At 40.0% G+C, this 25,282-nt stretch overlaps 1 protein-coding gene across 1 annotated transcript in view; it reads left to right on the top strand.

The window, feature by feature from the left end:
* Positions 1 to 25,282, top strand: part of PAK1 (p21 (RAC1) activated kinase 1) — a 77,020-nt gene that overhangs the window by 2,798 nt on the left and 48,940 nt on the right. The window contains exons 2-4 of the mRNA XM_056137997.1: positions 12,450 to 12,550; positions 13,164 to 13,311; positions 17,761 to 17,798. Coding sequence (XP_055993972.1) covers positions 12,450 to 12,550; positions 13,164 to 13,311; positions 17,761 to 17,798 — 287 coding nt within the window. The remainder of the gene's footprint in view (positions 1 to 12,449; positions 12,551 to 13,163; positions 13,312 to 17,760; positions 17,799 to 25,282) is intronic.

Raw genomic sequence — 25,282 nt, 5'->3', positions numbered from 1 at the left:
GCTTTATTTATCTCTCAATTTAGATGATTTGGGGGAGGATTGGGGCAGTACTTGGTGGTGCTCAGGGGTTTTTCCCCCAGCCCTATGCACAGGAGTGATCCATGGTGGTACTTGGGGGACCATACATAGTGTCAGGATTAAAACCAGGGTTGTCTACATACAAGGCAAGCTTTCTCTCCTGTATCTATAGCCTTGTGTGCTTATTTTTACTATTGTATTCTATCAACCAAATTTTATCTCTATAAATAAATAGAGCTTTTGTATAAGTTTCTATATGTAGTAAATAAGACTTATAAAATTTAAATGTTGGGATTGTTCTTGTCTCAGGGTTAGTATTCCTGCCTGAAGAGCATTAGAAACATTAAAAAAAATTTGGGACACATCAGTGGTGCCTAGGACTTATTCCTGTATCTGAGCTCAGGGATCACTGATAGTGTACTTGGGACCAGATGGGATGCTAGAGATCAAAGTGGGTCAGCAGCATGCAAGGGTAAGCACTCTGCCTATTGCACTGCTTCTCTGACTTGGAAGTGGAAGGATTTTATGCTTCAAAGGATACCATCAAGGAAGAAGAAGGGTAATCTACAGAATGAAAATATTTTCAGATCATCTATCCTTTGAGAGACTTGTAACAAAAATATTTGAAGGACTATTACAGTTCAACAATAAAAAGCCAATCCAGTTTTTAAAAAGAGGAAAGGATCTGAATGACATCTCTTTAAAGAAGATATATTAAATGGCAATTGAAAGTGTCCTAAAATCTTTAGTCATCAGAAAAATGCAAGTTAGCAATGCAATGAGAGACCTCTTCACAGCTTGAAGTTTATAGTACAAAAGACCCATGATAAAAAGCTTTATCAAGGATGTGGCAATACTGGAATATGCATGCATGTCAGTGGGAAGGGAAAATGGTATAGCCACTGTGAAAGTGTGAAAGTTCCTTAAAAGCTTAAGAAGACAACCCATATGGACATAAACATGTGTCCATACAAAAGCAATTAAAATATTCTGGCAACATTATACTCAACTCAAATATCCATCAGCTAGTGTTTAGATAAATAAATTGTGGTATAATCATATAGCAAATATTATTTGGTAAAAAGAAATTAAGTCCTGAGCCATTCTACAGCATTGGTAAATTTAAAAACATTTTAAGTGAAAGAGATGAGTCAAAAAGACTGACACATAATTTATTTATATGAGAAGTCCAAAATAACAGATCTATGGACAAAGTAGGGCTGTGGGTGGATGTTTAGGTGGTTAAAGAGTTGTGAATAACGTATGTGGTTTCTTTTTTGGAGTGATGAAAGTGTTATAAAATTGATAATGGGAACGGTTGCCTAACTCTGAATATATGTAATTACATACCAATAAAAATTGTTCCCCCTCGGGGCTGGAGCGATAGCACAGCAGGTAGGGCGGTTGCCTTGCATTCAACCAACTTGGGTTCAATTCCCAGCATCCCATATGGTTCCCTGAGCACTGCCAAGAGTAATTCCTGAGTGCAGAGCCAGGAGTAACCCCTGTGCATAGTCAGGTGTGACCCAAAAAGCAAAAAAAAAGTAGTTCCCACCAAGAGTCTCACCTAAAACAGCTAATGATGAAAGCATAAATTTCAGTCCTCTTTGAGGACTGAAGGGGTGATCTCTAATATGTTGAGTTGGGAAATGGGACTCTGATTGTATGGATTGTAGTCTTGGTTCTTACATGCAGTCATAAGTTGGTTGCATGATTTGGAGCAGTTACTTCTCTATTGACTGAAGTCAATAGAGGATCTATTTAATCTAAAATTAAATCTAATCTATTTAATCTTTAAAAAATTAGAGTTAACCAGTTGGCATTATCCTCAAGTACATATAGTCTCATTGCTTTGAAATTCTGTAAGTATAAACGATATTATAAATATGGAACTTGGAACTTTCATATTTATATAAATATATTTGAAAAAACTGTGCCACACACATTATACATATAAAAATACTTTAATCTGGTTAGATTTGGAGGGATTCTTCTGGAAATCCTAACTGAATAAACCAAGGTAAATCTGTTCTAGAAATAGATCTTGGGGCTGGAGCAATAGGTACAGCAGGTAGGGCGTTTGCCTTGCATGCGACGACCCGGGTTCAATTCCCAGCATCCCATATGGTCCCCCTAGCACTGACAGGAGTATTTTCTGAGTGCAGAGCCAGGAGTAACCCCTGTGCATCGCCGGGTGTGACCCAAAAAACATAAAACAAACAAACAAAAATAGATCTCATAGTCCCAAGATTAAAGCTGCATCTCTATAAATTGAAAGAATAGACTTAAAAAAAAAGAATAGACTTGTAAGAAATTTTTATTAAATGACCTAATAACTTCTCTTTTGTGTCCTAGTTATAGATTTTTTTTCTTGATTTGGAGCCAAACCCAGTGGTGTGTAGGGAATACTTCTGATTCTGTGCTCAAGGATCATTCCTGGCAATGCTCAGGAGTGCCAGGGATCAAATCTGGGTCAGAAGCATTCAAGGCATGCTCCATCTTTGCTGTCCCATCTCTCTATTCCATAGTTTTAGTTTCTTCTTTTATTTTTGTCTCCCACCTGACCACCAAAGGGCATTTGGCTTGCACGCAGCCGGCCCAGCCGACCCGGGTTCAATTCTTCTGCCCCTCTCGGAGAGCTGATAAGCTACCGAGAGTATCTTGCCCACACGGCAAAGCCTGGCAAGCTACCTGTGACGTATTTGATATGACAAATGCAGTAACAACAAGTCTCATGATGGAGACGTTACTGGGCCTGCTTGAGCAAATCGATGAACAACGGGAGGACAGTGCTACAGTGCTACCTGACCACTCAGTTATCAGGTTTTGTTTACCTTGTTTTTTGAGTCACACCTAGCTCTCCTCAGGGCTTAATCCTGGCGCTGTACTCAGAATCACTGCTGGTGGACTCAGGGGACCATGTGGGATGCCAGGGATCAAATCTGGGTCAGCTGCGTGCAAGGCAAGCACCCTGCCTGCTGTATTATTGCTCTGAACCCTACGGCTTTTTTTTTTAAATATACATACTTCAAAGACATAGTTTTCACTCTTTTTAACTTTAAGACCAATGAATACAATTAATGCATTATGCTTGGGTCAAATTGGAGTCTTTTTTTTAAATCAGTTATGCAAGAACAGAGATGAAATAAATGATGAGGGTTTCTCTCCGCTTCTTTTTTTTCCTGGAGACTCTTTTTCAGTTTGTGCTTATTGATGCTACCATTCAACCATAAAGCATTTGTTAACTTGTTCTTTTGCACTTAATTTTATTTTTTTTTTTAACTGAAGTGTTTTTTAATAATTTTACTAGCCCTTCAGTGGTGGCAAGCAATATAAAATAAAATATTGTGGGCCTGCTGTAGGGGCAGACTTGAGGAATGGTTAGAAAAATGGAGACAATGGTGGAGGGAAGGTCACAGTGATGGTGGGATTGGAGTTGGAATATTGAATGCCTATAACAAACGCATCATGAACAACTTTGTAAAACACAGTGTTTAAATCAAGTGGGGGAGGGGGAAGAAAGTGGTATATATGCGCAATGGAATACTAGGTAGGATGTAGTCATGCAATTCTCTGTTAAGTGTATGGAACTAGAGGGAATCATGCTGATTAAAGTCAGTCAGAAGCAAAGGGACAGATAGAGAATCATCTGTCTCATATGTGGATTAAAAAGAGACATACAAGAGAATAACAAAAGGCTAAAGTAAATAATGGCTAATGTAACAGAATCTGGGAGTAGAGAACTAAGTTTGCCAAGGAGGTTGGAAGGCACCTTTAGGCACTGGTGGAGGGACAGTGACAAAAGTGGGAGGTGTGGTGTTAGAACATTCTATGCTGCAAAATTTATTATTAGTAAATTTTGATCTGGGGGCCGTAGCTGGTAGTGCTCAGTGCTTATTCTGGCTCTGCACTTAAGGATCACTCCTGGTGGGACTTGGGAGACCATAGAGAGTGCTGTGGATCGAAACCAGGACTTAACCACTGTAACATCTCTCTATGGCCTCTCAAACTTTATTACTAACAGCATCATAAATCATTGGTGCACTTAATTTTAGCAGGATACACAGCAATTTTTGCAGTCTTTGAAGTGGGGTTCCCTTCAAAAAGTATTTGCAATTTATAAGTTGCATAGAGAAATTATCTAGAATTGGACTTAGAGAATGTAGATTGAGTCTTATCTCAGACATTTGTTAACTGTGATTTTTTTCTCTTATTTTACTTCCAATATCCTTATCTGTAGAGTGGCATTAATCAGTAATAGTGACAATATCGTTAGTAGGATTTTGTAACTTAACATAGATGATGTTAAATTGTTTTGTAAATTATAAAATGACTATAATCACTTAAAAATCACTTAACTTCCCGTTAGTCGTCGATTTGCTCGAGCGGGCGCCAGTAACGTATCCATTTGTCCCTGTCGCGTGCTAGTGTAGCCCAATGACATCTGTTCGCTCTGGGAACATGAAGAGCCTCAAACCGATCGTTCATGATCTTGATAAAGAAGTCTGACCGTCTGGTAGATGGGCGGCTACGCGGTCTCTTGACATCCCGTGGAATCCAGTCGGTTAAAAAAAATGACTATAAATATGATGTTTTTGAATATTAGTGCAAACAAACTTTATTTTGTGTTTTATTTTGTTTTTGAGCCACACCCAGACCAGGGATCACTACTGATGGGTGTGGGGTTCCAGGGGTCGAGCCAGGTCAGTGTCATGCAATGCAGGCACCTTACCCACTATGCAGTCTATTTATCTCCTTATTTTGTGGTTTATCAGATATCCACAACAATACATTTTCATTTGTGTAAGCAGAGGCTTAGAGAAAAGTAGATTGGTCATTTTCTCAGCTGGGAAGTGGTAGCTATGAAGAGTTGTCTTCCTGAAGTAGCTATTTTGTTAAAACAGTACCATCTCTGCTGATTCTCAGTATGGGTTACACATTTGGTTTTTTCATGGTGTTTTTAGTAAAGTTAAATGCCTGGGTTTTAGGCATATTTTTGGAAACAGAATTTTTTGGGTGGTGGTATGGGGGCTTCAAGGGGTTTGGGGAGCTGAGAAAGAAGTTCTTTATGGGCTATGGTTGTGTTGAAATTTTATTTTTTAATTTTTAAATTTGAGAGGAGGTGGGGTCATACCCAGTGATGCTCAGGGATTACTCCTCACTCTGCACTCAGAAATTACTCTTAGTGATGCTTGGGGGGCCATTTAGGATGCTGGGTATTGAACCCAGGTGGGCTGCATGCAAAGCAAATGCCCTCCCTGCTGAATTATCTCTCTGAATTACTGAAATTTTAGTTGGCCAAACTACTCCTTGTGGTGTACCTAATATGCCAAATACCAGTAACAGTGATGGGTCTTATTCTCCTAACCCTGAAAGAGCCTTGAATATGGTACTTTTTAAAATCTCAGGGCTAGGACGAAGGAGATGTTACTGGGGCCTGCTCGAGGCAGTCAATGAACAACAGGACGATCTTGATTGTGATTAGTTGGCAAATGGGTATAGGATTATATAATGCTTACCTCCAGTTTAGCTTCATTGTGTACTTGGGGGGAATGTGTAAATGATGGAAAGAAGTTATAACTGAGAGTCTATAAATGGCAGTTGCTGAATTCCATGTAGAAAAGCTTGTTTCCTGTGGTTAGGATCTGGAGCCTTTTGTTTATTCTAAGAAGTGCTACAGCGTTTAGTTAGGAATCCTTTTCTGGATGTGTTTCCACAGCCAGAAGTGTGTGTTCAATAAAAGTGTGTGGGCACTTACCCACCGGGTTTGTTCTGTGGCATGAGCCGCTTCCCCAACATGACCTGCCCATGCTGAAGGAGGCAGCACCTGAAGGCTGAAATAGGGCTGCCAGGCTGGTTGGTGATCAGTTGCTGTTTATTCCATTCTCCCTACGTGCCTGTTCCTGTCTCATTGTGCACCCCATTCAGCTTTCCCCCTGCCCCTCATTCCCCTCTCCTCCTGTCCCTCGCATTAGTTAAGAGCCCAACCTCCAAACCTACGTCAGATAGCACAATCAACATGTGTAAAGGACCTCCTTGCTAGAAAGCTCTTCTAAGATAAAGATCTCCATGTGCTAGGAGATAGATCAAGGGTAGAATTTCATCTAAGGTCGTATTTCTCCTCTTAAGTTTACTTCTTAATAATATTTCTAGTCATTTTGTATGGACACAGTAAGAGATATATTAAGCTTAAAGGGTGGCTTTCTTGGGAGCATCTCGCTAGAGAGCCCAGATTACAGTCCTCAGGACAGATTAGTCCTTCCTAACCCCAGCAGGGTCCTTGTTCAGTCACTTTTCTCTGGGTCATGACAGAAACTGACATAACCATGCTCTTATAAGTTTTATGGTGCTTGGCCTATCTCGTTTGGATGCCAGGGTAGCTGACAGCTTGCCCTGGGTCAATCCAAGTTCCTTCGTCGGGACCCTCCTTTGGGGGGTGTTAGGAACTAAGGGCAACTGAGGCTTAAGTCGAGTAAAAATGACAGATGCCCAGGAATAAATATTATTCAGAGTCAATTAATTTCCAAATTATAAAAGCATAGTTTTAACTGCCTTCCTATGTCTGTACAAAAAGGACATTGCTCTAAAGTAAACTTCAAAGGACATAAAGAAAAGAGAAAAGCAATATTTCATTTAAAAATACAAAATCCAGAAATCACTGAAGAATCTGACCTAATGAGTTACAAGGTCTGATTTGGGGATGTAAGTGATTAACAGAAAGAGGAAGCAGAGCACAAGGAGAGGTTAAATATAAACACAGAGGAATGGGAGTGCCTCATGAGCACTGTGATGGGTGTAACCCAATAAACGTAAGCTCCCTGTGTGCAAGGGAGAAAGGATGGGGGAGAAAGGATGAACCAATGTTATTCTACACAGAAGCAAAGTGGACTTATCTCACTTGGGTAGAGCTTAGCAAAATTAATTATTATATGAGATCATGTCAGTGTTTATATCTTCAAGTTTGAAGTCTTTTATCCCCTTGAGCTCAAATTAGTTTAACTCAACCAATGAGACATGATGCTTCTATTTTTTTGAGAGATGCTTCTTAAAATAAATCTTTAAAGTAACAAATAAGACCAGTGATAGGTGCTAAAATTTAGTTGATTGTACTACAACATGGGATTTGTAGTATTTTATTACATATTTTCAGAGATATGTTAAAAAAACAAAATGGATGGGGGGATGGGGGGATGGGAGGGATACTGGGATCTTTGGTGGTGGAGGGATGGGTACTTAATCATTGTATAACTGAAACCCAAGCACAAAAATTTATAAGTCTACAAGTGTACCTCATGGTGTTTCACTAATAAAAATTTAAAAAAAAAAAAGAAAGAAAGAAAAAAGAAAATCAATTGAAAAGAAATGCACTTAAACACTAAAAAAAATGGATTAGGACAAATATAGACTTAAAGTTAGATAGGGCATCAAAGTTTATCATCTCTACTTACATGAAATAAAGATGATTCTTTCTTCTTTTCTTCAAGCAGTTTCCCCTCCCTCACTTTGTCTCTCTCTCTTCCTCTCTCCCTCCCTTCTCTCTCTCTCTTTCTTTCTTTCTTTCTTTCTTTCTTTCTTTCTTTCTTTCTTTCTTTCTTTCCTTCTTTTTTCTCCTTCCTTCCTTCCTTCCTTCCTTCCTTTCTTTCTTTCTTTCTTTCTTTCTTTCTTTCTTTCTTTCTTTCTTTCTTTCTTTCTCCATACCTTGTGGTGCTCAGGACTGACTCTGCCTCTGCACTTAGGGATCCCTCCTGGAGGAGCTTGTGGGATCCTGTGTGTGATGCCAGGGATTGAACTGGGGTCAGCCAAGTACAAGGTAGTTACCCTACCCACTGTATTACTGCTCCAGCCTCTTCACCCATTGGTTCTTGGTTGTAAATGGATAAGAGAAATTGTCTTAGGTTGGGAAATATTTTGACATTTGTTTAGTTAACAGTAACTCATGCTTATAAAGCTCTTTGTCTTACAGAGACATATATTCTCTTCACTTTAGTTGCTCCTCAGAATAAGAACAGTGGTAATCTAGCTATTCTTCACTGACTACTTATTAGTTAGCACACACTGTGTTGGAAGCTTAATGGTTCCGGTGTGACACACCTGGAATCAGAGCTGTATCTAATGGCATGAACCTTTCCCTGTACAGCACTGATATGCATTTTTTTCTTGCCTATTTTATTTTATTATTTATGAGTCATCATGAGATACACAGTTACAAAGCTGTTCATGATCAGGTTTCTTTTTTATTTTTGGCTTTTTGGGTCACATCCGGTGATGCTCAGGAGTTATATCTAGCTCTCTGCTCAGGAATCACACTTGGTGGTGCTCAGAGGACCATATGGGATGCCTTTTTATCCTTTAATTCTTTTCTCTGTCTCCATTGAGAAGTTCCCTTTGTTAGATATTCATGCCTTTTATAGTATATCTTTAAAATAAAGAAACAATATGTAAAAATACAAGAATCTAAATATAAAACTAACAGTATTATTCTACATTTTTTAAAGTGACTAGATCAGAAGAAATTAGGGAATAGAGCAGTCCAAAAGTCCAGTGCATTCTAGCTATGAGTATGGACCATGGACTCGGGTCATAAATGATTGTTTAGGGTTTTTTTTTTTAATACAATGGATGAAACCAAGAACCTGATACCTGACAAGCATTCTCTCTACCATTTAGTTATATCCCAGACCATTTATTGCTTGGTCTGTTTCCTGGTAAATCATTGCTTTCCTTTTCTCAAAGCAGCTGCTTCTAAAATAAAAATTTTCAAGTACAAACAACCCAAGTGCCCGAGAACAAACGATTGGTTAAAGAAACGATGGTACATCCACATGATGGAATACTATGCAGCTGTTAGAAAAAAGAATGAAGTCATGAAATTCATTTATAAGTGAATGGACATGGAGAGGATCATGCTGAACGAAATGAGTCAGAAAAAGAGGGACAGATATAGAATGACTGCACTCTTTTGTGGGATATAGAATAACTTAGTATGAGACTATTATCCAAGGACAGCAGAAACAAGGGCCAGGAGGATTGGAAGCCTGCCTTAAGAGCTGGGAGGAGAGGGCATTCGGGATAGAGAAGGGGCCACTATGACAATGATGTTTGGAGTGATCATTTTGGATGGGAGATGTGTGCTGAGCATGGGTAAGGACCAAATATGATGTCCTCTCAGTATCTGTATTGCAAACCATTAATGCCCCAAAGTAGAGAGAGAGTAAGAAGAAAAGTGGAGGGCGGGGTGGCGTGGTAGGAGGGATACTGTGGAAATAGGTGTTGGGAAATGTACACTGGTGGAGGGATGAGGGTTGGAACATTACATGACTGAAAACCGATCATGAAAACTTTTTAACTTTGTATTTCATGGTGATTCAATTAAAAAAAATTAAAAATCTTTTCCAAGGCATATATAACATAAATACTCTAGAAATTGGCATGTAGGAAGCAATGAAATATAAGTGTATGCCTTTTAGAATGGCCAAATTCCAAAACTGACAACACCAAGTGCTGATGAGGAACCAAAGCCGTGTTTAAGTTTCCTAATCTGCAAGTAGAAATTGTGCTGATTATGTGAGTTGATGTATCTGTATGCTAAAAATTGAGTATGTCTGTCAGGAAGAAATCTAGTTACAGAGAATGACAGCTCATATTTCTATTTCTGTAGATTCATGGAATATAGAATCTGTAAGTATCATATGTACTATCTTATCCATTCTTGCCACTGTTCAGATGAAAAAAATGAGAATCTGGATTATGGCTCTAGACTAGTGATTTTTCAGTCCTTTCATACCTGTACACTGGTACCCCTTTAAGTGCCTCCATTCCTATATTGGGCAGTTTACTGAGTTCTCACAGAGCAGGGTTTTAAAACAGGATAGATGAGCCAGATAATAAAGATTATGAAAATAAAATCACTGTCACTGTCATCGTCTTGCCGTTGTTCATCGATTTGCTCTAGCAGGCCCAGTAACATTGTGAGACTTGTCGTTACTGTATTTGTCATATCGAATATGTCACGGGTAGCTTGCCAGGCTTTGCCATGGGGAAAAGATACTCTCGGTAGCTTGCCGGGCATTTATTTCTGCCCTAGAGAAAGTACATCTTAGGTAGATCTGTTAGAATCCTTGCGTGGTTGAATTAGTTTATATATAATGGGTCTCATTCCCCTGACCTGACCCTGAAAGAGCCTCCAATATGGCAGCAATGGGAAGGATGAGTAAGGAGAGGATACTAAAATCTCAGGACTGGGACGAATGGAGATGTTACTGGTGCCCACTCTAGCAAATCGATGGGCAACGGGATGACAGTGATACAGTGATACAGATATATACATATAATTCAATTTTCATAAGGTTGTTCACATTAATTGATTACATTCAGTATTTCAACACCAGTCTCACCACCATTACACCTTCCCACTGCCATTATTTTGAATTTTCCCATCACCATTCAAGCCTGCCTGCTAGGGACAGATGCTAGATAATTTATTTTCTGTTGTTAATTATGAATATCATGAGAGGTCACACAGACACAAAAGTGGCTGTGCACTTTTGGAATCCTAAAATTGTAAATGGTTGGGGCCTAGAGACATTTTTGTAGGGAGGTAATCCATTTTGAGGTTCATTTGTGAGTCTCCAGATCCAGACCGTTGATGTGCTGAGATGGCGCCCAGAGGGAATTTGTGGGTGTGACAGCCAGGACCCCAAGCCAGTAGGGATATGGGAAGGGCTGGCCTGTCTCTGCTGCTGCCATGTGGCCGCAAGTCTTAATTCAGGAACCTGTGTACCTAGATTTTGCTTCTGGAAGCTCATGGCTACTGGGGTTTCATCTGGAGTGGGCACACCCACTCCATCTGAGGTGCCCGGTGGAATTGGCTTGGTATGGGGTCCAGAGAGTTATCTGGTGAGCTGCTGTCTTCCAGGATTCACTGCTGTGTCCGAATTAGGTTTTTTGATTATTTGTTTCTTTTGTACTATCTGAGTGCCTGTTTTATGTCAGGAATTCAATAATTTCTGGAAGTTTATGAGGATTTGAACTTGGGACTCCATGTGTCTGGGAAGATAAATATGATAGGCAGAGGAGAGGGTTTAGAACTGGCCCACCAGCTAAGAGAAATCGTCACAGATGAGATGACCTGTACCATCCTGTGGTACTGGACCTGAGTGTGACGAGCCAGTTCCCACATGTTCTAAGACTAATATTTCATAGATACAGATGTGAACTACTGACTGATGATTACTAAACGTGGGCCATTGACTCATGGTCAGTAGGCAAGTCTATCTGGGGTTAGCAATGATTACACACAGACAGAGGAACATGTGCAGGGCGATGACATGTGGGAAGGGGGAGAAGAAAGGGAGATTAATGGTTGTGTGGCAACAAACAGATCCAGGGTCACAGACTCAGCACCTCTACCCCGTCTAAACAAAGCTTATTCTCCTTCAGGGTTTCTAGAGGCAACCTGCGACCCCACGCCCGGCCAATGGTAAATTATTAATTTAAACTGTTTTGGGGAGCATTATGTCCCCTGGCATCAGTTTGTTGCCATTGTCTGTACTACTACAGTGTTTGAAGTTTTTGCCTCTAGTACCCCCTACAGTGTTCTCACCAGGTAACCCATCCAGGTGGCTTGAGAGCTGCTCCAGCATAACTTCAACAATCACCTTTAAACTAAGACCTGAAAATAATAAATAAAAGAATCTGTCTGGTGAGGTGGCAAGGGAAGGGACCAGGGAAGACAAAAATTCACAGACAAAGGGAATAGCTTAAAAAAATGTGAAGGTTTGTGAAAGGATCCGTTGGTGAATTATAGCTGCTTCTGTGTAGTTGGTAGAGAATGGAGCTAGTGTAGAGCAGAGGCTCCTAAACTTCCAAGGCTTACCACCCCCCTTGCAGAAAAAAAATCACTCAGTGCCCACTGGAAATCCTCCTCCTTCAAAGGGTCAAGCAGGAAGTGTCTCCCAGTACCTAAAGCTATTACCCTTAACTGTTCCAGTGACACCCCCACCCCGGGATGGCATCACCCACTTTCAGAAACACTGGTGTGAGGAAAGACATATTAGGGAAACTCAGTTAAATATAGGAAGCCAAGGGCTGGCCTTTGAAGATCAGATACTCTGGTTTCTTCCTTTTATAAACGAGGAGGCCAGAATTCAGAAAAGGAGTGACTTTTTGGATTAATTCGGATTCGCTGACTCACTAGTGGTAGAACCAAGACTACTAACTCTGAGGAGTATTGTCTTGTGTTGATTGTCCATTTTGGATCTAAATGCTACTGTAAACTCCAGTGTAAGTTTAGTTTAATTAACGTATAAATTAGTATGTCAGTTGAGCAGTCCTTAGTCTCTAGAAACTTCAGCTCTAAAAATAACTAAATAAATCTTTAAAAATGAAGTAATATTCTCATTTTTAAAGTTATTTTTCTGTTTATCATGCAGCCAATAAGAAGAAGGAGAAGGAACGGCCAGAAATTTCTCTTCCTTCAGATTTTGAGCACACAATTCATGTTGGCTTTGATGCTATCACAGGGGAATTTACAGTAAGTCCTGTGTCACAGGAAGATATTGTGGATATGCACTATTACTTTTAATCTTGTCTAGTCTCCCTGATGCCTCTGTCTTTGCTGAAAATCTCATTACTGCTTCCTCATACTTATGTATAGAGATATTTTTCTCATCTCATCTCTGGTAAATTTCTCTTTATCAGAAAACCCTCTAAATTTCTATTTCTTAATTAGACCTCTGATAACTGGTCCTTTAACAGCAGGTTTAATCCTAGACACCGCTGATTCAGAGATAAATCAGACTTAGTTCTTGCTTTAAAGGAGTAAAATTGTGCCAGAGATGTGGCTCAGTGGTAGAACACATGCCTTACATGTGAGTCTCTGGGTTCAGTTCCCGGCACCACAAAAATCAAAAATGAGAACAGTGATCTACTGGAGGAATAAAGGAATTCTTTATTGAAGAATCAAAGAACTTAATGACTAATATAATAAGATAGGTATTATAGAAGAGGGTTGTGGAGAGCTTCAATGGTATAGAGAGAAAGGAATGACTAAGAGTCCTGACTTTACTTGCCAGCAGGTATCAGAATTAGCTCTTATTTTTCCTTAGGGACACCAGTGACTGTGTCTTTGTTTATCTCTCATATAGGGAATGCCGGAACAGTGGGCCCGCTTGCTTCAGACATCAAATATCACAAAGTCAGAGCAAAAGAAAAACCCACAGGCTGTTTTGGATGCATTGGAATTTTATAACTCGAAGAAGACCTCCAACAGCCAGAAGTATATGAGTTTTACAGGTATGAGGGTTGTATCTAAGTCTATGGAAGAGTTTTCACTGGGGTGGAAAAATCACTGGTGTGGAAAAATTTCACATGAGTTTTGGGTGGATGAGGGAAGAAAATTATTAGAGTAGGGATGGCACTTCGGCTAAGGTGTGATACTAGAATTTGAGAACCAAGTTTAATGAGCTCAAAGAAATGATGGCACAGGTTGTCAGCAAAGCACAAGAAAGTATGAGAGCTGAACAGAGACAACTACAAGTAGAAATGACAGAAATGGAGACTGTGGTAGGTAATATAGAAGACTCATAGGAAACCCTGTGCAGCATATTAACAACAGTTGAGGGAAAGAAGATCCAAGATGTGATGAAGGAAACCTTTAGAAAATAATAGAAGATAAAGTTTGCAATGAAATGAATAGTACACCGGAGAACTATGGGATGACTTCAGCAAGAATACCATAAAAATAGTCTGAGACCCTGAGAACCAATTCAGTGAAGTACTATTTGTTATTCAATGAAGAACTATTTGTTAAATAATAATTAAGAATTTCTCAGAGTTGGAGTCGCCACCCACGAACCGGCCCTCTGGCTACTAAACAAGTGGCTTAAGCCATGATCCCAGAGACTCAGAGACAAATCTCCGGTCCCAGCAGCTTTTGACAGAAATGCATCTGGACTCCATATTAGATTACCGGCCCCGGGCCTCCCCAGGTAGTAAAAGGTGCCGATCCACCGCCTGTTCCCCCTGGCGGCTTGGGGTCTGCCATCTTACAGGGGCCAATGTCCAGCCAGGTAGGGGCCCGCAGCGGCGAGACATGCGTGGCCTCATGGGATGGGAGTGTGGCCGATGACCCTTTCCTCCCTCGCTTCAACGAGACACCGAATTGCCTACCACAAATGGGCCCTCTGGCTACTCAACAAGCTGCTTAAGCCATGATCCCAGAGACTCAGAAACAAATCAAAACCACCGGCTTTTGGCAAAAATCCCTCCAGATTTAATTATTAAGATTTCAGAATTCCAGAATTGCCTAGCTGCAGTAGCAGCCACGTGACATCATATACTAATGATAATCAGCAATAGGAAACGAATTGTCCAATGTTACCTTTTTGGCAGATGTGAGTGTTGGGGTAAAATCCCAAATAATAATGGTGAGTGTGGTGTCGAAATACTGAATGTAATCAAAGTAGAGAGAGAGTAATGTGGAAATCATCTGCCACACAGGTGGGTGGAGGGGTGTGGGATGGGGGGTATACTGGGGTTTTTGGTGGTGAAAATGTGCACTGGTGAAGGGACGGGTGTTTCATTATTGTATGACCAAGACTTAAACCCAAAAGTTTTGAAATTGCTCTCACAGTGATTCAATAAATAAATTTATAGTAATAATAATAAAAAAAAGACATTTCCCAGAGTTGAAGAATACAAACACTGTGATCCAAGAACACGAAGAGACCCAGCAAAAGGAGAAAAAGGAACTTGCATAAAAGGGAAAGCCCATAAGACTCACAGTAATTCTATCAAATGAGCATTACATGGAGCCACTGCTTTTTGCAATGGTTTTCTGTCTTTGGTTTTTGTTGTTCTAAGCACAATGTATCTTGGAGGTTTTAGTTGGTTCTATTTTTGCTGGGACCCTTTGGGCTCTTGGATCTTGGATCATGGTGCCTGTATTCTTGTACTCTGGAAAAATCTTTTTTTTTTTTTTTTTTTTGCTTTTTGGGTCACACCCAGCAATGTTCAGGGGTTCCTCCTGGCTTTTCACTCAGGAATTACTCCTGAAGGTTCTTGGGGGACCATAAGGGATGCCGGGGATTAAACCCGGGTCGGCTGCATGCAAGGCAAATGCCCTACCAGCTGTATTATCGCTCCGGCCCCTGGAAAATTCTTACTGATGACTCAATTATTGTTTCTTCAGCAAACATGCCTTCCAGTTCTTCAGTGTCTCTGAAGGCTTTTATATTGTTTCTTTAAAACCCATGCCGTAGTCCTCTGGTGAGGCTGTCTATTTATTTTCAGATTATTTACCTCCTTTTGTTGTTTCCGAGTGGCTTCCTTCATCTCATCTTGGAATTCTTTGATCTTTTGCTTAGTCTTTGTTAGTCTGTTCAGAACCTGTGTTGATTTTTCAAAAATATCATCTACCTTACTTTTCATTTCTGCCTGTGGTTTTCTTATTTCAGCACTTATACTTTCTTCTGCTATGCTGGCTTTGATGATTAAATGGGCCATTGTATTTTTGAGTTAATTGACATTAAGTAACAAAAAACAGTTGATACAGTTTGTGAATCTGTATTCTTTTGAGCAGCAAAGTGATGGATGAATTGAAAAAATAAAATTCTCACTTAGTGGCCAATTAGACTGATGGTGCCTGATTGTAAGTATGTCTTTCCAAGGCATTTCAGTCGTTTAAATTTTTTCCAGGAAAAAAAATTTAAAAGTATCTCAATACAGGTGTTCCAGGGCTATCACCTTGAAGCAAAGAATTTCAGGAAGAGGTGAGGCAAAATAGTTTTACTGAAAGAATATTGTTGCAATGAACATAGAAGTGCAAATGTCTTTTTTGAATACAGTTTGTTTTCCTCAGAGGCTGGTCCAGTTGACATTCCCACTAACTGTGAAAAAGAGTTCCTTTTCCCCCAAATTCCCACCAGCACTGGCTTTATTTTATTTTATTTTATTTTTATTTTTTTACAGTGCTACATCATGTTTTATTTAATATCTTTTTAAAAAAATTTTTATTAGTGAAACACCATGAAGTACAGTTGCAGATTTACAAATTTTTGTGCTTGGGTTTCAATTATACAATGATCAAACACCCATCCCTCCACCAGTGCCCATTTTCTACCACCACGGACTGGCTTTATTTTAAACTTTGTGTGTTTCTCTCGCGTGAGGTGATTATATCGTTGTTTTGATTTGCGTTTTCCTGATGATGAGTGATGCTAAGCATTTTTTTCATATACCTTTTGGCCATTTCTATTCATTTTTGAAGAAGTTTTGGTCATCTTTCTCTCATTTTTGATGGGGTTCCTTGAGTTTTCTTGTTAAATTCTACCAAGGCTTTGTGTATCTTGCATATTAACTCTTTGTCAGATGAGTTGTGGAAAACATTTTCTTAGGAACACATTATCACAGTCTACCTTATTTCCTGTTTTGTGGGTTCATTTTCTTTAGGATAAAAGTATCTACCACTCTCTTAAGTAATGGAACTGGGATAATGGAAATTTCTTAGTCTTAGTTCTTTGTAAGATTTATTTTGGATTTGGTACAATATTTTCCCTCCATAACATCACTGGTGGTGACTAGTGAAACTATTTTCTTATTGGACTGTTAGAAATGAAGGGAAAGGAAAAACAATAAAATTGTATTTTATTTGCAAGTGTTTAGGAATGACATTGAGAGTATTTATCAGGGGAAGTGGCTCAGTGGCAGTGTGTCCCTTCATGCATAAGATTTGAGTTAGCTGCCTGGCACAGTAAATTTTACGAAAGGTTGGGTTCATCCACACGGCATTCTGCTAGGATCACCTGCATCCCAACTCTGGGTGCTTAATCTGTCTTTGATTTTTGACCTTTATTCCTTTTTCTCTGCTTAAGTTACTCATTATATTTTCCTTAGAATTAATATCTTCCCCTAATAAATCTATTTTATTTCACTAAAAACAATCCCTCCAAGAGAGCATTTAAATTTATTTTCTTTCTGAACTCTCCATCGGATCTTTGCTCCATATCCATCCCCGCAAAATTGTTGTCAGTTAAGCCATGAACTCTGTTTAATTGTAGGATACATATATTTCTTGGTGATTTTAGTGTGGAAAAATGTCTATTTCAGAATCAATGAAATATAATAATTGCTTCATTGAGAAAGCTGAATCTGTTCTTAGAAACAAGACCTTGTCCTTAATTAGACTTGACATGATTAATTCCTCTCTTTTCCTGAGCCTTATTCTTTCTTTCCCTTTGGGGAATAGGCTTGAATGTTGAAGAATTCTTTCTAAAAACTGAAGCTTTCAGTTTGGTCATGATTTATCATGGATGGCTTAGGACTATGCCAGTCATGAATTCTTTCTCATCCTCTTAGAATTAAGGAAATTTTCTGGTGATGATATAGCTGATATTTTGGATGAGGTTCCAATATAGCGTAACCTATATTAAATTTCACTGGGATTCACATCTTGACGTGTACTTAATTTGTGTATAGCCTGGGAAAATTTCTTTACTTTTCTGAACCTAGTTTACAAGTCTGTAAAAGTGGACTAAATAATAACTATTTGAAGATGAAGTGAGAACTTAAAGAACTAATGTTTTGATGTGCTTAAGGATGTTGTCAGGCCAACAGTGACAGACATTTTATTAATAATTGCTGTCCTCTGAGCTTGGTAAACATTTGAATAGATTCTCTTCGTTTTTGAGAATGAAGTGACTACAATTATTTACTGAGTCCCCTGTATCTTTTTTCCCTTTCCAGATAAATTAGCTGAGGACTATAATTCCACTAACAATTTGGTAAGTTTTTTTTAAAATCCTGTTCTGATAGTGTACAGATGTAGTGGTTAAGAATCAAAGTAATGTGATATGTCATGTTGATTTACTAACATTTATAATGTCCCTACTTTATGCAAGATCCTACATGGAGAACAGACAATATGGACATGAGTCAGGCATTGTCCCATTTCCTTAGAACCTTCCATAATGTGAGAGATAGGAAGACACAAAGACTGTCTTAACATAATTTTTCTATGTGTGGTACTGGGGCTGGAACCAACGTCTTCAACGTGCAGAACATATTCTCTACCAGTAAGTTGCAATTCCAGTCTGTGTCTGACATTGCTCTATCCATGGCTTTATACAAGTAATGATTTACTTTATGAAAGATTGGATATATGAGAGAAAACTTCTTGATGACTGTTGTCGAAGCTGAATATGTTAGTGCTCTAGGGTAAGAATTGAAGCACAGTATCTCAGATAGAGAATAAATAATATGTACAAAGTCATGGAGGCTTATGAAGTATTTTGTAGAGGGAACTACAAGAATGTTAGATTAGAATGTTAACTTAGAATGTTAAGTGTGAAGAGGTAGATAATGAAGAGTGACAGTCAGGTCAGGTTGGAGTTTTAACTTCATCTTAAAGGGCGTAAGAAGCGATTGAAAGATTTTAAAAAGAGAACAGAAGGAGGAGACATAATCCTGAATCACCATCACAATATTTTGAAGCATTCTTCCACCAATGTAGATTGATATACTGAGTCATTTATACTCCTAGTGTTTTAAAAAATATTAATTTTTTAATGCCTTATAATATACTGCATCCTTTTTTATTCCCTCTTTAATCTTCACAGGAGTTAAGTGAGATCGGTTATTATATTTGTCTTATAGATGATAAAACTGTACTAAAGAAGAGGTAATGCAATGGGAAGTACTGGTTTTCCCTGATTTATTCTACTTTTCATCAGATATAAAAGAAATGATTAAAGGATGGGGAAGAATTTGCAAATGATAAGATATATGTATTATTGAATTGTGAATTATTGAATAAGGTCCCTGAACAAATCTGAGCTACTGCTCAGATGTCATTATGCTTTTATTAGAGGAAGGGTGGCTGTTACTGAATAGCTAATTTGGGCTGAGAGCTTTATATATGTTAGTGTAATTAATCCTTAAAATTACCGTGTGAAGGAAAATCACCACCCCCAATTCACAGATATAAAAATAGACTTTTCTGAAGATTCATAATTATCTCTGCTGGTAGAACCAGATTAGGGTCTCCAGGGTCTTCTGACTCCAAGTCCAGGATTCTTTTCATCATGGCAGGGAACTGAGAAAGCCCTTATTCGAGAGATTTTGAAGGGACACTGCAGTAGAACTATAGCTTTACTGTTTGTTAGGGAAGAGGAGACGCCCTGGAGCTTGTGCCATATGGCAGACAGGATAACAGCTGCTTGGGCGAAACCTGTATTGGTCGAGTACACTTAGAACCTCTCAGGCTGCCAAGGACTTTTTTTTTTTGGTTGAATGACTGTGAATCACAAAGTTACCAAGGTATTTATAAGTGAGTTTTAGGTGTGTATTGTTCCAATACCCATCCCTTAACCAGTGTCCTCTGTCCTCCACCAGTGAGCCCCCAGCTTCTCTCCAAGTCCCCAGCCTGCTGCTGTGACAGACTCTTCCTCTCTCCCTTTGTCCTAGAGTTCCCTAATTTATCGCACACCTCCTCTGCCCCCCACCCCAGTGTCAGGCTTCCTACTGAAGACCAGTTCTTGCCAAGCACTTTTTTTTTTATCCCCAGTTTAGAACATTGCTCACTGTGCTTAGTGCACACTATTTCCTTACTTTTTTATGTGGAGGACTTGACTTATTTTGTGATGACATTCCATTGTTTCTCATCTTGGTTTCACATTGATCCTTCTGTATAAGTGGAAAGTAATTGGACAGGATTGTCATCCCTACAACCCAAGTTAAAAAATTGAGGTTGAAGGGGTTGGAGTGATAGTACAACTGATAAGTACTTGCCTTGCATGTGGCCAACCCAGGTTCAATTCCTGACTCTACATATGGTCCCCGGCACCCCACAAGTGATCCCTGAACACAGAGCTAGGTGTGGTCTGTGTTTATAAAGACAAAAAAAAGAAGATAAAAAAAAAGATTTAGGTCTGAGAAGACTCAAAGAAAGGGCTGGGGTGCTGCAGAAGCCCTGCGTCAAATCTGCTCTGGGTTGGATCTGCTGTACCACTGGATGTTGTTCTCCAAATGCTATGAATTGAGAGAGAAATCAGTAACTTGATCACTACCCTGGAGTGAACTGGTAACATAAACCAATTTTAAAAATTCAATTCTTGACTGGGGTTGTGGCTCAGTAGTAGAAATCAGGCCTGGCATGTGTGAGACCCTTGGTTTTATCTTCAGTACCACTTTTTTTTCTTTCAGTTATTGGTACTACAAGGTACAGGGGTTATGGTGCGTGCCTTCCATATAATCCATTCTGGTTCAGCTCCCAGCACCATGTAATTCATGAACAATACCAGGCATAGTCTTGGAGAACCTCCAGCCACTATTGGATGTGGCCTCGGAGAGGTCCCCTGATCACTGCCAAGGTGGCCCAGTTAATCCAGTTAACTGCAGAGTGTGAATAGCACCTCATCTCACAGGTGACTCTTAGGGTAACTGAGAATCACTGGGAGGGAGCTGTACTCCCTTGAGTACCACTTGAGAGGCCCCCAATATTTTTTTTTTCAATATTTTTTTTTTAATTTATTGAATCACTGTGGGAAAGGTTACAAAGCTTTCAGGTTTATGTCTCAGTCATGCAAATATCAAACACATTTCCCTTTACCAATACTTATTTTTTACCATGAAGAACCCCAATAAAAACCCAACCCCCACCCCTCCCCGTCCCTGTGAGGCAGATGAATTCTAGTTAACACTCTATCTGCTTTGATTAGATTCATTGTTTCAATAAAAGATTCACCACTATTATTTAGAGTTTACCCCCCCCCCCAAATCAGACATGCTGAAAAAGCATTGTGAAGTGATTTGCTTTCTACGGCTGGGTTCAAGAATTAAATGTTGGTTTTGGATTTCTGCTCTTTTACCTATTGACCCTGGAAGTATTTCTACTGAAAGTCAGATAGTTAAGAAATTGGTTTCTGTGTTCTGGAGTCCTGGCCGTGCTGGAGAGCCGCTCGCGGGGGGGGCAACCGGTGGCCTCGGTAGGGCGTGAAGGGCGGAGCGAAACGGCCCCCTTCCCATGAGGTTTTAGTCGCCCCCACACTCCCGGCTCATACCTGCTGTCCACAAGGCTCCCATGTGGCCGCCATCTTTCTTTCCAGAGAGGAGAGGGCGAATGGGGCAACACCCTTTCCCCTCCGGCAGACTTGATGGCCTGGATCAATGCATAGTCCGTTCACTTTTCTGCTCCAAGCTGCTGGGTTCTGCATTAAGTCCTTGTGCTTCTGGGGCCGTGGCCGTGCTGGAGAGCCGCTCGCGGGGGGCAACTGGTGACCTCGGTAGGGCGTGAAGGATGGACCAGAACGCCCCCCTTCCCATGAGGTTTTAGTCGCCCCCACACCCCCGGCTCATACCTGCTGTCCACAAGGCTCCCATGTGGCCGCCATCTTTCTTTCCAGAGGGAGGAGGGCGGAAGGGAGCAACACCCTTTTCCCTCTGGGCAGAAATGATTGCCTGGATTAACGCATAGTCCTTTCACTTTTCTGCTCCAAGCTGCTGGGTTCTGCATTAGGTCATTGTGCTTCTGGGGCTGTGGCCGTGCTGGAGAGCCGCTCGTGGGGGCAACTGGTGGCCTCGGTAGGGCGTGAAGGGCGGACCGAAACGCCCCCCTTCCCATGAGGTTTTAGTCGCCCCCACACTCCCGGCTCATACCTGCTGTCCACAAGGCTCCCATGTGGCCGCCATCTTTCTTTCCAGAGAGGAGAGGGCGAATGGGGCAACACCCTTTCCCCTCCGGCAGACTTGATAGGCCCCCAATATTTTTTCTTCAGTACATTACCATAGCTTTGCCTTGCACGTGGCCGACCCGGGTTCGATTCCTCCATCCCCTCAGAGAGCCCGGCAAGCTACTGAGAGTATCTTGCCCGCACAGCAAAGCCTGGCAAGCTACCCGTGATGTATTCAATATGCCAAAAATAGTAACAACAAGTCTCACAATTTGTTGTGAGACATTACTGGTGCCCGCTCGAGCAAATCGATGAACAACGGGAGGACAGTGCTACAGTGCTACCCTCCCACAGTAGGTAGGGCATTTGCTTTGTACGCGGCTGACCCGGGTTCAATTCCATCGCCCCTCTTGGAGAGCCTGGCCAGCTACCAAGAGTGTTCCACCCCATGGCAAAGCCTGGCAAGCTACCCGTGACATATTCGATATGCCAAAAACAGTAACAAGTCTCACAATGGAGACGTTATTGGTGCCCTCGAGCAAATCAGTGAACAGTGGGAGGACACTTACAGTGATGGTGACAAATATTTAACTTGTTACTTTTTTAAAAGTCTGGGTTAAATTTGAATATGTGCTTGCTCAGTCTTTGAGGAAAATATTAATGACAGATTAGAAGAAGCAATTTAAGAATAGAGATGTATGAATACTGTACAGCACAGCTTTATTTATATTTTATTTATTTTTAATTTTTTTTCTTTTTGGGTCACAGCTGGCCATGCACAGGGGTTACTTCTGGCTCCACATTCAGGAGTTACTCCCAGCGGTGCTCAAGGGACCATATGGGATGCTGGGAATTAAACCCGGGTCGGCCATGTGCAAGGCAAATGCCCTACCCACTGTGTTATCGCTCCAGCCCCTATATTTATATTTCAACATTAGTTTTTTATTTTATTGAGTCACTGTGAGGTAGAACATTACAAATCTGTTCATGATTGGGTTTCAGTCATACAGTGTTCTAGCACCCATCCCTCCACCAGTGTAATTTCCCAGCACCAGAATCCCCAGTTTCACTCCCACACCCCTCAAAGCACCACCCACCCCAGCCTGCCTCTATGGCAGTACATCAATATCTCAATCTCTAATTTGGTGAGGATTCAGTAGATACAAGGAGAATTTATGATATGTAAAGTTTATAATGTAAATTTAAACTAGGTAAATTATAGGTGTTGATAATTGATAATATTTAGGAAAAAAATGCTTTTTTGTCGGGGAAGCTTGAACAGAAGTCAGTTCAGGATTTATCACAACTGACCAAAGAATAAGATTTTTTTTTTTGCAGTAGGTAAGAAGTATTTTATTTTTTAAATTTAATTTAATTTTTTTTCTTTTTTGAGTCACACCCAGCAATGCTCAGGGGTTACTCCTGGCTCTGCACTCAGGAGTTACTCCTGGTGGTGCTGGGGGACCGTATGGGATGCCAGGGATCAAACCTGGGTCAGCCGCATGCAAGGCAAATGCCCTACCCGCTGGTACTATTGCTCCAGCCCCGATAAGAAATATTTTAAATCAGAAATTGATGTAGTTGGACATGCAATTTAGTCTAAATATTAGAATATTTTCAAAAGATTCTTCTAGTAATTGGGTAAGTGTAGTATAATCAACCCACTTGTCTATTTTTCTTCTTGAGCTATGTTCCCAGTCCTCAAATTTCTAATTTTTCAGAAAAGATCGCCTGGAAAAGAAAAATTAAAATAATACTCCAAAGCAAAATTGGTACATAAATGGATCAATGTTAGTAATTCATGGAAAATAGGATGCAAATAAGATTGAACAGAGCAGAAGAAATCAGGACTTAAAACATGTCAAAGAGAAGTCTCCCAGAAGGATTAGAGCAGCTGTAGAGAAAATGAATGGTTAGAAGATGCATGGGGAAAAGTCTTGGGTCATTTTTAAAAATAAATTAATTAGAATTCTACATTGGAAAATCAGGGCAACCTTCGTCTTGTAGTGAGAAAACAGCAGCATGATTTTATTTTAAATTTAAACCGGATATTCTAAATAAAGAAAAAGTAGACTGCCTACTTGAGAACTCCTGAGAAAGGAGATCAGGCCCTGAGTTAACTACAGATCTTTCTACATCAAGTCTAAGGAAGGGAGAAAAGCAAAAGTCTATGTTGGAAGAGAATACATTTCTTTGCCTCAAGGGTTAAATTCCATGCTATTGATTCTCTAGGAAGAGTGGAATCTTCACTCTGCATGCTTTTCCTTGTCGGTGTATCCCGAGGTAGTTCCTACCACCAAATATATATATATATATACATATATATATATATATATGACTCACATATATCATGTCCCTCATTCAGAGGAGGGGACAGTGGAGAAACAGTCTCATTATTTTTCTTTTGCAGGTGGATCACTCCTAGTGATGCTTGGGTTTAGTTGTCTTGAGGGTCACCAGGGTTTCACCTCGTACTGCTTAATGGGTTATGTAGTTTGGACATCTGACCATGCTAATTATGTCCTCTAGCATCTGAACAATGGTCCTACTCACTATCAGTTTTTAAGTTATGCCTTATACTGAAAGCATGGTAGAATTGATGCAGTTAACAGATGTCCTTACTTTAGTATGTCAAATGTGGCAAAGGCTAGTTTCCCACATGTTAGCCTAGTTTTCCCCTATCAGTCTGACTCCTGACTTTTCTTCTTTCTGGAGTCCATAAAAAAAGATATAAAGAAAATTCATTCTCTATCTTCTATATCAAATGGTAAGCTGCTTTAGGTCATGAGCTATCTTTTCCATCTTTGTACCTTTACATCGGTAGTATAAGTAAGTATAAGTAAGACCTTATTGGGAACAATGAAATTTCTCTGGAAATACTCCAAAACTATTGAATTATTAGCTAAGCATATATGGAATGATTTCTATTGCTTCTCTATGGTCCTATGTTATAATAACTTAACTTCTATTATAATAACAGTATGTTTGTCTCTTGAATATGTGTCGTAAACACAGATGTTTTGTGTTTTTGGAGCAACTTTTATCTCTTGAGTCTGTGTTGCAAATAGTAATAGTATCATGTTTTTGTTTGGACCTTCAAAAACCTGTGGATTTTGGACCCTCTAAATCTACAGCTCTTCACTTGATTACAGTTTGCATGGGAAAGTCAAATAGCAGAGATTATAGCAGATTCAATTAGTACGGCTATTAAGATTCATCTCAGGATAGGGCAAAAGCTTAGTGAAGTGGATGGCATTCTTTCTCAGAAGGTTCTCATTGTCCTTTGAAAAAGATATCCTGAGTATCTCTGGCTTCAGGTTGAAGTGAGGAGACCTGATGCATAGTAAGTTCAGTAGGTTTTGATAAAGAAAAGAAAATTTCTGTTTTTTTTTTTCTTTGTGGGTCACACCCAGCGATGCACAGGGTTTATTCCTGGCTCTGCACTCAGGAATTACTACTGGCAGTGCTCAGGGCCGTGTGCAAAGCAGACGCCCTATCCGCTGTGCTGTCACTCCAGCCCCAAAGAACAAAATATTCAAAGTCTGTCTTGTGGTGGAGGTATGGGGTTGGGAAGCCATGCAAGTAATGTGATGGCAGCA

Source organism: Sorex fumeus, unplaced genomic scaffold, assembly GCF_029834395.1.
Source record: "Sorex fumeus unplaced genomic scaffold, SorFum_2.1 ptg000128l, whole genome shotgun sequence".
In the NCBI taxonomy this organism is placed as follows: Eukaryota; Metazoa; Chordata; class Mammalia; order Eulipotyphla; family Soricidae; genus Sorex; species Sorex fumeus.
This window is presented reverse-complemented; position numbering and strand designations above follow the sequence as displayed.